General features: G+C 32.0%; 1 protein-coding gene across 1 annotated transcript; it reads right to left on the bottom strand.

Annotated features, from left to right (window-relative positions):
• Positions 1-3,375: 3,375 nt before the first annotated feature.
• LOC129228450 (uncharacterized) lies at positions 3,376-12,969 on the bottom strand. Its single transcript, XM_054863131.1, has 6 exons — positions 12,681-12,969; positions 8,205-8,534; positions 7,570-7,826; positions 6,057-6,231; positions 3,963-4,062; positions 3,376-3,458 (listed from the first exon to the last, which is right to left on the bottom strand). Exons 1-6 carry the CDS (start codon positions 12,967-12,969, stop codon positions 3,422-3,424), a joined length of 1,188 nt encoding a protein of 395 aa, XP_054719106.1. The 3' UTR covers positions 3,376-3,421.
• Between the last annotated feature and the right edge of the window lie 224 nt (positions 12,970-13,193).

Below are 13,193 nucleotides of genomic sequence, written 5' to 3' on the forward strand. Positions count from 1 at the left end.
GCTAGTACAGTGAAACCTGTATAAGTTGACCACCTGTGGTGCATTACTTTAGTTGTCAACTTAAACAAGTGTCAACTTACAAAGGTAGATTTATATGAAAAGGGCCAATTCCGTGTCTGATAAAAGCGGTCAACTTAGACAGGTGGTCAACTTCACAGGTTTTAGTGTATTACATTGTGTAAATTGGGATATAAAATTTTGAAAAGGTTTTAATCCTTCATTAAAAAACAAGTGAGAATTTGTTTAGAGAAAAACTAAAATTAGCAGTAGTTTTACTTTGCGTTATAATTTGCAAATTTTCTGAAAACATAAAAGTTTTGTTGTATCAAATTTTCGTGAATCAGATCAAAGGTACTGTTAACTTATTGCAAACTATTACAAACTTCTCTTGGATGCATAACATAAATATTCATTGTTTAATTTAATTATATTTTTATAGGTGTAAAATATTTTTCTACAATTATTGCTAAAACTAAAATAATTGTTTGCTAGAAATGCTACTAATTTTGAGACCTGATTTTTTTCAAAGGAGTGTAGTATTATAAATTCAAATTTTTAATACAATAAAGTTTGTTCGATTACAAATATTTCTGCAATGAATACAATAAAAGTATGTTCTAGTTTGCAGTGGGTTCACAATACTTTTTGTTAAAGATGGCTGCTTATTCACTAATTCGTTGAAAATTTGGTATAACAAGCATTTCTATTAGTTTGCAAAAAATTTTCAGAATTTGGTGCACCTAAGCAAATTTGCAGTGAACCTGCAACAGTTTGATATGACTTACAGGACAAACTTGCTGCAAGTTCAGTTCGTGGGGACTACAAGGCTTGCATCAGACTTGCAGACTTGTCCCATCCATTTTGATGCAGGTTTGCAGAATTGCAAAGCAAGTTTGCTGCAAGCAAAAAAATGCTATGCAAATTTGATATGAACTGGTAGCAAATTTGATATGACAAAGCTCAGTTTGAAGCAAACTTGTCACAGCAAAGCTTCAGTTGCTTTGAACTTGCAGCAAGTTTGATACCACAAAAATGACTTTCCTACTAGTTTGCAACAAACTTGCAGCAAACTTGATAAGACTTGCAGGATAAACTTGCTGCAAGTTCACTTCGTGGGGAAAGCAAGGCTTGCATAAGCTTGCATCTTGTTTGCATCTGACTTGCAGACTTGTCTCATCCAATTTGATGCAAGTTTGCAGAATTACAAAGCAAATTTGTTGCAAGTTTGCTGCAAGCAAAAAATGCTATCTGGGAAGTTTTCTTCAGATATGTTTGGCATATTTTGGAAACAATTAAAACAGACAAAATAAATAAATATGTAAAAAAAAAGAAAAAAAAAGTAAAGTTCGTGTATATAATGCAAAATCCGGACTTTTGATCCAAAGAATAAGTGCTCGCGTTTCAAATAAGCACTTATTTGAACCAAAAGGTTAGCACTTTTACCGAACAGTCTTCTTTTTGCAAGGGTGTCCCCCCCCCCCCCGAAGGGTAAGGGCGAACCCCCACTCAATATCGCGGAGACCCCCCTCCCGACCCAGATAGCATTTTTTGCTTGCAACAAACCTGCTGCAAGTCTCGCTTTGCAATTCTGCAAACTTGCAGCAGACGTGACGCGCCTTGACGTAAGTTTGAATCAAATTTGGGGCAAACATATGCAAGCCTTGAAGTCACCACGTTCTTAACCTTCAGCAAGTTTGCCATGCAAGTCTTTTTAAGTGTGCTGCAGGTTTGTTGCAAACTAGTAGAAAAGTAAGTTTTGTCATACTACAGTTGCAGCAAGTTCATTTTTATTTTAGCTTTGCAGTAACAAATTAGCTGCAAACGCTTTTCAAACTTCGCTTTGCCATGTAAAACTTGCAGCAAATTTAACTTACACTTAACTTTGCCATGACAAATTTGCAGCTGATTTAGCTTTGTCATAACTAGTTTAAAGCACATTTAAATCAAGTTTTTAAATAACCTCCCTCGTCACATCAAGTTAACTGCAAATTTGTGGTAAACTAAACCGAAAAGTAAATTTGCCATCAAATTTGCTGCAAATGTGTGGCAAACTAGAGTGAAATTTAGGTTTGTTGTAACAAAGTTGCCGTAACTTTGTAGCAAACTAATAAAAAGGCAAGTTTTGTCGTGTCAAACTTGATGTAAACTGGTAAATAATGTAAATCGCAATTCATAAATTTTTTAATGCATACAATTATGTATAATTTAAATTATACAGACATTTTTATATATGAAGTAACTATGCATTATTTCACTGTGTCAATCCTTAAAGCATTCCAGATAAACTGTTTAGCTATAAATGAATATCAAATAATAATGCCTGCCCACAGATGCTATAAAATTGGCAATATCAAGCTTAGATTAATTTTATTTGCATGAAGGGGGAAAGAAAAAATTTGACATTTAAAACTCAATTTTTAAAACTGTATGTAACTCGGAAACTAACACACATCTGTAGCCGACCCTTATAAAACTTATAGATGCGGCCCTCTCTACCTTTAAAATGTAGCTTTTAAGTCTCATTTGTGGTCGGAAGTAAATCTTTGTTCTTCAGAACAGCATCGTATCGCATATATTTCTAGCTTTACTAGAAGTAGTTGTGAAAGTTGATATCTACTGTTCAAAATTGGTGACCGAGCCCCATCGAAATTTACTGTAATGACTTTAAATATAAGTGACATTGGTACTTCATTACTTAAAATAAAATGTCCACTTTTTGAAATTTCAAACTTCCAGGATATTGGTACGAGTGATTTCTACAACCCAACACGTTGAGCTAGCAAGACATTAGTTGTTACATCCATAAGTTTTTTGAACAACTTTATTTAAAAGTTGAGTGAATTGGGAAAAATTTAGTGAAACATGACATATGAAACTTTAATTATGTACATATAAATAAATACACCCATGATTAATTGAAGTAAAACTTTTGTGCCATATAAGAGAAGGGCTGTGTCTTTTTAAAGTTATTTTAAAAATACTACAAATTTAATACTTTACTAGCAACCTATTATTATTTTTATATTTATTAAACCCATAACCATGCATTCATCCTATTTTTCATTTTGAACATGTAATTACAGAACAAGCTAATCCTACTACAGAACTTTAAGTTTGCATTTATAAACTTTTTTTTTCTTTTTTGAATAATTATCAAAATATAGCTGTACACTGAAGTAGAACCACAGGAAGTGGTGTGAAAGTTGACTGAATGGCTGAAATAAAGAGGAAAATAAAATTACTGCAGTTGATTTATTGATTTTTTTTCCCAATGATTAAAATACATAGCGAGCACACATCTGTTCTCAAACCTAAATATGTGAATAACAATAAAAATTAATAAAAGACAAAAAATTAATAAAACAATTTATTAGGCATTTTTACAAAAAAAAAAAAAAAAAGCTTTCAATTTGTATACATTTTATAATTCAGATACATTTTGTTCTTGTCTTTGCATCCTGAAATAAAAAAAGATGTATTAAGATCAGTTAAACATTTAACTTGTGATTTAAGAATTTTCTGCTTACAGTTCACATAAAAACACTCAGTATCAATCCTACAGAGAATATGTATAAAGAGTAGTCACATGTTTAAATGATTTCCTTTTAAATATACTTAGAAATTTCTTCTGTTATGGAAAATGAACATTTTAGTTTCTTGTTTCGAAAGTGAAACTATCCTCGTATTTTGCATTTATTGACATTTTGGGCCCTGTATAATTAATACAAGCAAGAGATTGTGATCATGTGAGATTTAGCTCATAAGTCTAAATGTCAGGATGTAATAAGAATTAATTCATCCGAAAGAGTTGAGGCTGGAAACATGATAGTCAAGTAGGTCACACAGAGAGTAATTAATTATCAAAAAGTGTACTTTTGAACCTTTCTTACTAAATCATAGTAATTAAACTTGAGCATTTTCATTTTAGAAACTTAAATTTTCACAATAAAAATCATAATAACCTTCGGGTTCTTCTGACTTTGGCTTGGTTGAGCCAGTCTCCTATTGCTAGCTTTATTACTGAGTCTGTTCCCTGATCTTTGTACACCCTGCGACAAGCATCTAAAAACATACAATAATAAACAATGGGATAAGTCATAGCTCTCACAGAACAGACCCACATTTTAAGCAGTTCCATAAAAATGCCACATAAATCAAGACTCAAGATTTCTGCTAAAATATGTCAGGTTCCATTGATAAAGAAAAAACTTATCCTCATAAAAAAAAACTTAACTTTGAGGATTTCAAGTTGTTAGCCAATAAATTTGCCAAATTTCAAGTCTTAGTCGAAAATTAGTTTAAACATATTGGAATTAATATTTTATATTTTCTCTACAATGATGCATATACTTTTCTCAGTAAAAATATCAGAATTTTTCGAGCGCCAATACTTCAGCCAAATTTAAGTTTTTTTTTGCCAGATTTGGGATTTTATCGCATTTGGCAAGGTAGCGAATGCTTTGTGCTAACTTTGAAAAGGGCTGGTCATGATACTTCTTTCAAAGTGAATTTTCCTTTGCTAGGCTTCATGCATCTGTGATTACTCTCATCACTTCTTTGTCTCAATCTTTCTACAAAAACAAATTAAGATTATCTACCATTGTCTAGAATTGAAGGTAGCACAAGCATACATAATAGCACTAGAAATTGCAGTTCATTGCATTTTGTTTGCAATTTCAGCAGCTTGGATTTTGAAATAGGGTAAAATTTATGAGTTTAAATGTCAAAACCACACACACAAAAAAAAAAAAAAATTAAACCATATGATCAAAACTGCACAAAATGAAGGTCTGCTGCATTTAACGAAGTCCATAAATAGAAAAATCAACAAGTCAGAAGGGATATTTAAACCTCCCACACACTTTTGCAGGTTTTCTGTATCCTGGAAGAACCAGGTTTGGAGTCAATTACCAGACATTGTAATCTATTACAATAACAAACATGAAAAATTCAAAGCAAGTTAGGGATACACTTCAGATGTGGCTCAGATTCTTCAAACTTCTCTAGCACTTACATTGAAAGTTTGCCAGTGTGTTACGTTGTTTTCTTATACAAATTGCCATAATTATGTATATTGCTTTAAGACATTTAAATAAAGTGTTGCTCATCAATGATTATTATCAACAATAAATTTTTAGCTGAAGGCTCAAACATTTTAACATGAAATTAGTAAAAAACAATTTTAAATTTCTCTCTAATTACCTCTAGGAACATCGAAGTAAATTGTATACAATGCTGAAATATTAGGGCTCTTCCAATTATTTAATTATAGTTCATGCAAGCATTTTTCATCCTCATATTAGAGGATTTATTCAAAAATGTTAATCACATAATTGGAATAAAAAATAATTAATGCAAAATTAACAAGTGTTCACATCATCTATCTATATATATATATATATATCGCTTATGCGTGGCGCAAAATGAGCCTTTATTTCTTTCTCTGTGTTGGCAACGATGAGCTTTGTTTACGTCGTACGATTGTCTACATGTGCGGCGCGGCTGACTCACTTCTAGCATTGTGTGCAGTTCTAGCTTTTGATTTCTAGCATTAGGATTTTGATTTTAGAATGAGTGATTTTGATCACTTGAATATAATTTACAAAGAAGATAGTAGTGGGCCGGGGGGAGCATTTAGATGAAAGATCTGAACGTAAGCAGTTTCGGGGGTTGGCGAGCATAAGCGAGCAGGGGGGCAGTAACCCCCTAGTCTATAAAATTTTACTCACCACTTGAACGTATAACTTTTTTTGTGATTGTGAATGCAGTGGGGGATTTTGATTATGAAGTCTGATAACCATTTTGATTACAACCAATTTTCATAATTCAAATTACAACAATAGGGTATTTAAATATTTAGAATATGACTATGCAGACATGTAGTAAATTACTTTGATAATGATTATGTAATCTGTGATTATTTCAATCCTGGTGAGAACATAGATATAAGAAAAATGATACTGGCAATCTAGCAACACCTATAACCTCAGAGAAACTATATTATGGCTCATACATTTTACTTAATAAATAATTTTCAAATGAAAAAGCATACTTACAAAAAATTGTCTTTGTTAATTCAGTCGTCAGAAATTGCTTCTTCGTTACATTTTTTGAGAGGCTTTTGCCACTAAGGGAGTAAAGTTCTGCAACTTCGTCCGCCAACACCCGTCTCAGCATATTATTTATGTGGGTTCTCATATCCTTTCCTCCAACGGATATCAAAACCTTTGCCTGGTAAGAAAAGTAAAAGTAGAACATCAGTACTGATACAAGAAAATCAATGTCGACATTAACAATCCCCCACAATATGACTCAGAGTTATTGCATCAATAACTATTATATATTCCTGTAGGATTATTAGGGCTATGTTGGCCCATTGGTAAGGTGCCGGCAGACTTAGATAAAATGAAACGCTTTGTGCTAACACAAATCCTAAATACAAAATTTTCTGCAGAATTCTTTTTTTTTTTTTTTGTCTAATTCTTCCTTGGATAAATTATATTTATTGTGAAAGAGCAAGAGAAAAAAAAAAGTTGTTCAAAATCATTTATAAATTTTTTTCTGCATTTACATAAAGTTTAGGCTTGTTTTTCACCAAATGAAGAAACATGACAACCATTATCCCCTTTCCCCGTCCAAATATTAATTACGTGATCATTATTAGTTTTAATTTTGTAGTGAAAATGTTCAGGTAGATCTGAAACTGCTCAAATGTTGACTAAGATAACATGAGCTACCTATCTTGTACTTGAAAATTTGATGAAGATATTTAATTTTGTAAACAAATCAACAAAAACTACTCATTTGCTTTAATTAAATTTTAAGATTTAATGTTCGCCTGTTAACATTAAATCTTAAAATTTAATTAAACAAAATAAACCATCAGAAGAGAAAAAGGTTAAAGTAGCCTGACTCTATTGATCACGCCTTGATTTACCTATAGACATCTGTTTTGTCGCTAACCAGCTCCTGTAAGAAATACAAGTAATGTCAGTTTGACAGGGTTGCATATCTTCTCCAATTGTCCACCCTTAAATCGTATTAGTTTTTAATTCTTCAATTGCTTTTTTTAAATTAACTTAAGTTAGCATTTTCCAAATTTTCTGCGAATGCCGTTTGTGCACTTGTCTATATTATGCAAGACTGGGTGTCGGATTTGTGGTTTGAGGGTCCCTGCTTGGATCAACCTCAATTACTTGCAGGGTCTAAACCCCGAGAATCTAGGTAAATTTTTTGAAAGGTTGTCTTATAATTATTTTAAAATAAATTATCATGTAATGCAGTCTTTAGACAATTGCTTGAACATAATATTTCTGTACATTGGCTTTCCTCTGATAAAATGATTATAATTCAAGAATTCTTTAAACTGCATCAAATATATTTTTGTTTTTGATGATATTTCAGCATTAGCACAGGGGGGGGGGGGCAAAAGTCCAAAAAAAAAACGGAGTGAAATGGGACAATTTTTCTGAAGAGGACTACACAATAATTTAAGAGAAGGTACAATATATGTACTTCGAAGTAAGTGTTGCTTGAAAAATTGTAAACATACTGCATTGTAATTCTTACCATTGAATTCCACACCTCTTTGTCTTTTGCCATCTCTTCATTTAATTTGATGAATTCTTCATCTGTACACAATGGCAAGCTCTGGAATCTTTCAAAGTTCTCCACACAATCTAGCTCTCTTTCAATCTTGTTTTTGGCTAAATTTTTTAATTCTTCCTGGTTCTGTAGCACAGTTCTTAGCAGATCATTGAGGGTCAGTATTTTCTCTGACACGTCTCCCATCCATGCAACAATCTTTCCAAAGTCAGTACTTCGACCTGTAAGTACATAAAAATAAAATTTAACATAAAATTTCTATTACCTCCGCACATTAATTCAACCGAGGCCCGTCTTTTCGAGCTTTTTAAGGGGAGGCGGGGCATTGGTTCGCACACCAAACAGCAATGTAAATTTAAAAAATACCACGTCCATTAACAGGTAAATACGTTGGTATCTCAAAGAACGTGAGGGGCAATTAACCCCACTAAATAACAAACCTGTTATATCCTTATGATGATTAGAAGAAATAAAGGAATATGCAAATATTAGTATAAGCCATAGTTTTTAGATTTAAGCTGAAAATGAAGACCAAATGGATGTATCATAATGATATAAAGTCTTTAAAATTCAATATATGACAAAAAAGTTGCATTTACTTGAGCAGGATTCTCGATGACAGCTGATGTCGGGCGAAGGCAATACAGCTTTTTCTCTCCTCGAATCGGAAACAGACAAAATACGTTGTGATGCTGCTTGGGGTGACGTTGGCAAGTTTTCAAAATTGTATGGAGGTGGATATTGATCCACCTCTACCTTTTTTCCTGCAGGTTTTTTGGGAGGCGAAAAAGTTTCACTGTTTTCTTCCTCGGAGCTGTAAGCGAATTTGCGGCTTCGAATTTTTTTCCGAGGCCTATCCTCGTCTTCTGTTTCTAAAGATGATGTATCTTCCGCCATACGGAGATAGTGAATTGCATCACTATATGAGTCTGTAAAGAGTTAAAACAATATATTAATTTAAGATGAACACACACATATATATATACATACATATACACACATGCCACAGGTTGAATGAAAGGGCAATAATTGAACATATGTCCCTTTTATTTTACGAGTGCAATATAATATAGACTAGCTTTCAACTGGTTTTACCCTAAAATTTGGAATAGGACAGCTAAATATTAGGAGTTAACCACTGGTATTTAAATGCTGTGCACATATAAATAAAATAATTATAACATTACTTTCTTCTTTATGTGCCATAAGTCAGAGAAATTAAGAATGTACATATTAGGAAGAACATTTTAAAGAAACTTACTGCAATCGCGTAAAATCCTTATTCTGCAACTTCTCCAACTTTCAGCGGGCTGGACCAGTTTTTTCAGTAATTTATCTCTGGCCTCATTCGTTGCAACGTTAGGATAAAAGCAATGATTCCCAGTCTTTTCAACCCAAGATTTACAAACTATGCCAGGTGCATCCCCCTCTTCAACGAACCGGACGATTGAATACATGCTGAAAATTAAGATAAAGCAAAGTAAATATTAAGTTCTGCCTTCAAAATCAAGCACATGAAAAATGAGATTATTCTGCATAACTTACTTGCAGTTTATGTGGGGAAAGAAGAAAAAAGTTGTGTTTGCTAGTACACTGACATTCATGAAAAAGTAGAATTTGGATTCAAAAAGCAACAATACATTTATATATATACATATATATTGAAATGTATATATTTGCACATATTGTAGACTCCTTCCCCCCCCCCTCCAAATACGAACAAAAATTCCTTAAAATTATTTCACTACCAATTTTACTGCTACAATAAGTGCCATGACCCCCCTCCTAACAGATTGTGGTCACCACCGTACATGCAGTAACACTTTATTCACCACTTTGTCAAAAATCTATTCTTAAAAAACACAATAAGATTTGATAACTTCTAGAGCTTCTACTTTTTACAGCTATTACCTCCTTCAAAAAGATGATTCTATCAATATAGTTAAAAAATTGATATTATCAAGTAAAATTGGAAAATATCTCAAATATTTCATAGAGGTAAATTGAAAGGAAAAAAAATCTTGAGAATAACAATATTTGAGAAAGTTGAAATCGCCATTTTTGTTTTATAAAGCTTCAATTTTGTAATTGCTCATTTATGTTTTACTTAAAATGCTAAAAGCTCTTTTTTTTTTTTTAAAGGAATTCAGCAGTAACTTTTTAAATTATAACATTGCTAACATGCTTATAAAAAAATTTATCAATTATTTTTACACGGTAATATTTTTCCTTTAAAAAAGACTTCATCATCTCAAAACAGTAAGTTTCTGTTCTTAAATTAGTGACTATTTAGTTAATATCTTGGGAGTTTTGAAACTAATTCAATAAGAATGTATGAAAAAAAAAAAAAAAAAAACATTACCAAGTTAGTAATTATTAAGTTAAGACATTACTTTTGCAAGCTTTAGGATGCTAAGTGTTTCTTTTGCATAAATATACCTTCAAATAACTATTGATACTTTTTAAAATATAGAAAAGGATGTTTCGTGTGGTTAATGCACCAAAACTTAATGAATATGATATAATACATTTCAGTGTAGATGATCAGTTAAGATTCAAATCAAAATTAAGATAGCATTATAATAAAGTATAAATATAGAAAGGAAAATATAAATTAATTTCTGCTTCATTAGATAAACTACAAAATAAAGAACATTTTATCGTTAAAAAAAAAAAAACAGTTAAACTTCATTTCTTTATTCCATTGCATATTAATAGAAAAAAAAGGGACGTAGGGACGGCTTATATTTTTCATAGTATAAGTACTGAAATAAAAATATTCAAAATAGTGACATGCTACTTAATATGATTAATTTGAACATGAAAATCAAAAATTAGCATTTTTATCTTTCTTATTGTTTAAATGAAATTAAAATTGTTAAAATGATCATTACTAAGTGCTCTTTTCATTACCATCAATTTATTTTTAGATTATCAGTTGTAGAGACTTAAAATCTTTTAAATGCAAAATGGGCATCTTAACTTTCATAGGACAAATACTAGTTGGTAGTAAATGAGTCATTACTTCATGCTCATTTGTTCAACAAATGTGTTACCTTAAAACAGCATATAAATAAACAAATTTATTAGTTTTATTCTTCTGAAAAATTCTTTACATTTGAGATTCTCAGTGACAAGTATACGTTGTAATATTTTGACATTGGCCCTTAAACGAGAAAAATCAATATATTTATAGATTACTGTTCCTGTTATTAATTTAGATCTTTCAATTTATTGAGCAAAAAGAGATACAAAACAATATGTTGTCAGAGAATGTACCCCACACCTACATTTCTCAAAAAAATATATTTATACATCTGTATGAAGCATCGGAAATGCAACATGACGAGTTTCAAAAGGGAGCAAGATTACTTTCTGGGAAATTTCTGAAACAGGTTTCTCTTGCAATTTAGATGATAACTCACTTACTAAATAAATACCCAAGTCTGAACTATTAATAAAAGGATTACTAAAAAAATTTTCTTTCTTTTTAAACTCCTTGTAAATTATCACCATATCTTGGGATTTACAAGAGAACACAATATTGGTAACAATTACTACCTTACCATCTTTTAAGCAACATGTTGAGTTTGGTTGTGCTGTAGTAATTTTAAAAGTTTTATATTTTAGAGTTCTATATTGTCTAGAAGCATCACAATCTGGCAAAAGAGGCCCACAAAAGTGACGCCCAGAAAATATGGGGTTATTGATGCAACCAGAATCATTAGAAAAACAAAAATCTGAATTTGACAATTCACCAAGTCTTTTGATCAACTGTTGAAGTGGCTTATCCCCTTTCCTAATGCATTTTTTGAATTGCTGCATGAAATTTTCAAATTTGAAAGCACTACATAAATCAAGAGGGCCGAATGTTAACACATCATCAGCAATATGAGTTAAACCATGAAAATTGTGTGTTAAATACTGGGATCCATAGAGTTTTGCAGTAGTTTTAACAAAATGCACCAAAAGAGATTTGCCATATGCAAGATGTTTATAACAATGTTGAGGACTTAAAAGAATAGTCATAGCAATGGAAAGGCTTAAAAAATGTTCATAGATGGACTTATATTGAGATTTTAAAACTTTAGAAAACACTACAGGACCAGTATATAATAAAACTTGACGAAATTCAGTGGCTTTCCATCGTTTTATTTCGTCTAAAGCACGAGGTTTTCTCGAAAATTCACATGGAACATACCCAGAGAGGGAGATGAAGTTGGAGGAAAGTGAATCTATTATTTTATAAGGAAATTTTAAGGGTACTGGTGCAAATAACCATATGTAAAAAAGGGTTCTAACTACTCCTAAACAAACCAAGTGCATATAATCTAAGGGAAATGATGAAATAAAATTAATCTTTGGAATGTTAACTAATATGGTATCATTTACATGGAAATCTTCATCTTGTTTTGATAAAAACTCGTCATGAGTTCTGGCCAAACTATCACATAAGGGAAAAGTCATTCGATTTTGGTCCCAAGTTCCCCTTTGTTTGCATTTGGTACAAGAAGAATATCCAGTATGAGATTTTATGCCTAGCACATAGGACTTGGCTGGAGCATCACATATGAAGCCCTGTATTAATTCTCTCACGAGTTTACCTTTGAGCAGTATACCATCATTCACAAGTTTTGTAGCTTCAGCAACAAAACTTTTGAGAAAAGCTGAACAATCATCGGGTTTTTTCTTACCAAAAAAAATACCAATAGGAAAAACTCTACTTCTTATCACTTCTATATTACTAACAAACCCCATTATTGGCCAAAATGTTTGTGAGCTACTGGTGAAGAGTGGCAGTCCATCAATTCCAATCATTAAGTGAATTGAATCCACCACTTCTGTCACCTTTTCCCATAGCTTGGTTAAAGTGAGCTCTAAACCTATGTGCGAATAGAGTCCAGGTGAAATAGACTCCACTGGAACATATACAGGTGTTTTAAGTAAAGTTCTGGCATCACACGGCAAATTGAAGCACTTGTGCACCCTTAAGATGCACAGAAGGGCAGAAATTGCCACATGACTAATCTGAAAACGAACAGCCCAGTTTTTTAGTTCATCTAGTAAGTATTCACTTTCTGTTAGATTGGGGGATGAATCATCATCAGAATCATCCTCAACTGGAGGCCATTCATTTTCTTCTTCAAGAACAGATTCTTGAGAAAGTGGTGCAAAACTACTATTATTAGACCCTCCATAACCTTTGTCACAAATTTCAGTGTTTTTAATACCAGAAACACAAGCACCAAAACTATCCTCTTGCAATTTTTCTGTAACTTTCCTTTGGGCATCAGTAGCTACCTCTTTTTTGAGACGCTTCATCTGCCCCCACCTCGACAAGTCACAGTAACTTTTACGTGACATTTTCCACTAAGGAAAGAAAAAGTCATTACCTTTACCACCCTAACATGCTTAAATAATATTAATATAAATGAGTATGATTCAAAGCAAATTTAATATGGAAGACAGTGATATGCTATAAACGTAGACAAAGTGGGGAAAACAAACGAAGTGTAGGGCTTTATCCTTTTTAGTCAAATTATAACTAAACAACATTTTTCACTATAAAAATAATAAAATATAACACA

The sequence above is a fragment of the Uloborus diversus genome, chromosome 8 (assembly GCF_026930045.1).
Source record: "Uloborus diversus isolate 005 chromosome 8, Udiv.v.3.1, whole genome shotgun sequence".
Taxonomy (NCBI): Eukaryota; Metazoa; Arthropoda; class Arachnida; order Araneae; family Uloboridae; genus Uloborus; species Uloborus diversus.

Bases quoted from the DNA above. Each gene is read 5' to 3' on its own strand.
- LOC129228450 (XM_054863131.1), bottom strand. From the start codon at position 12,969: ATGTCACGTAAAAGTTACTGTGACTTGTCGAGGTGGGGGCAGATGAAG. The intron at 6,232-7,569 runs GTAAGAATTACA...TTTTCTTACCAG, and splicing joins AAGAGGTGTGGAATTCAATG to GCAAAGGTTTTGATATCCGT. The intron at 4,063-6,056 runs GTAAGTATGCTT...GTATGTTTTTAG, and splicing joins ATTAACAAAGACAATTTTTT to ATGCTTGTCGCAGGGTGTAC.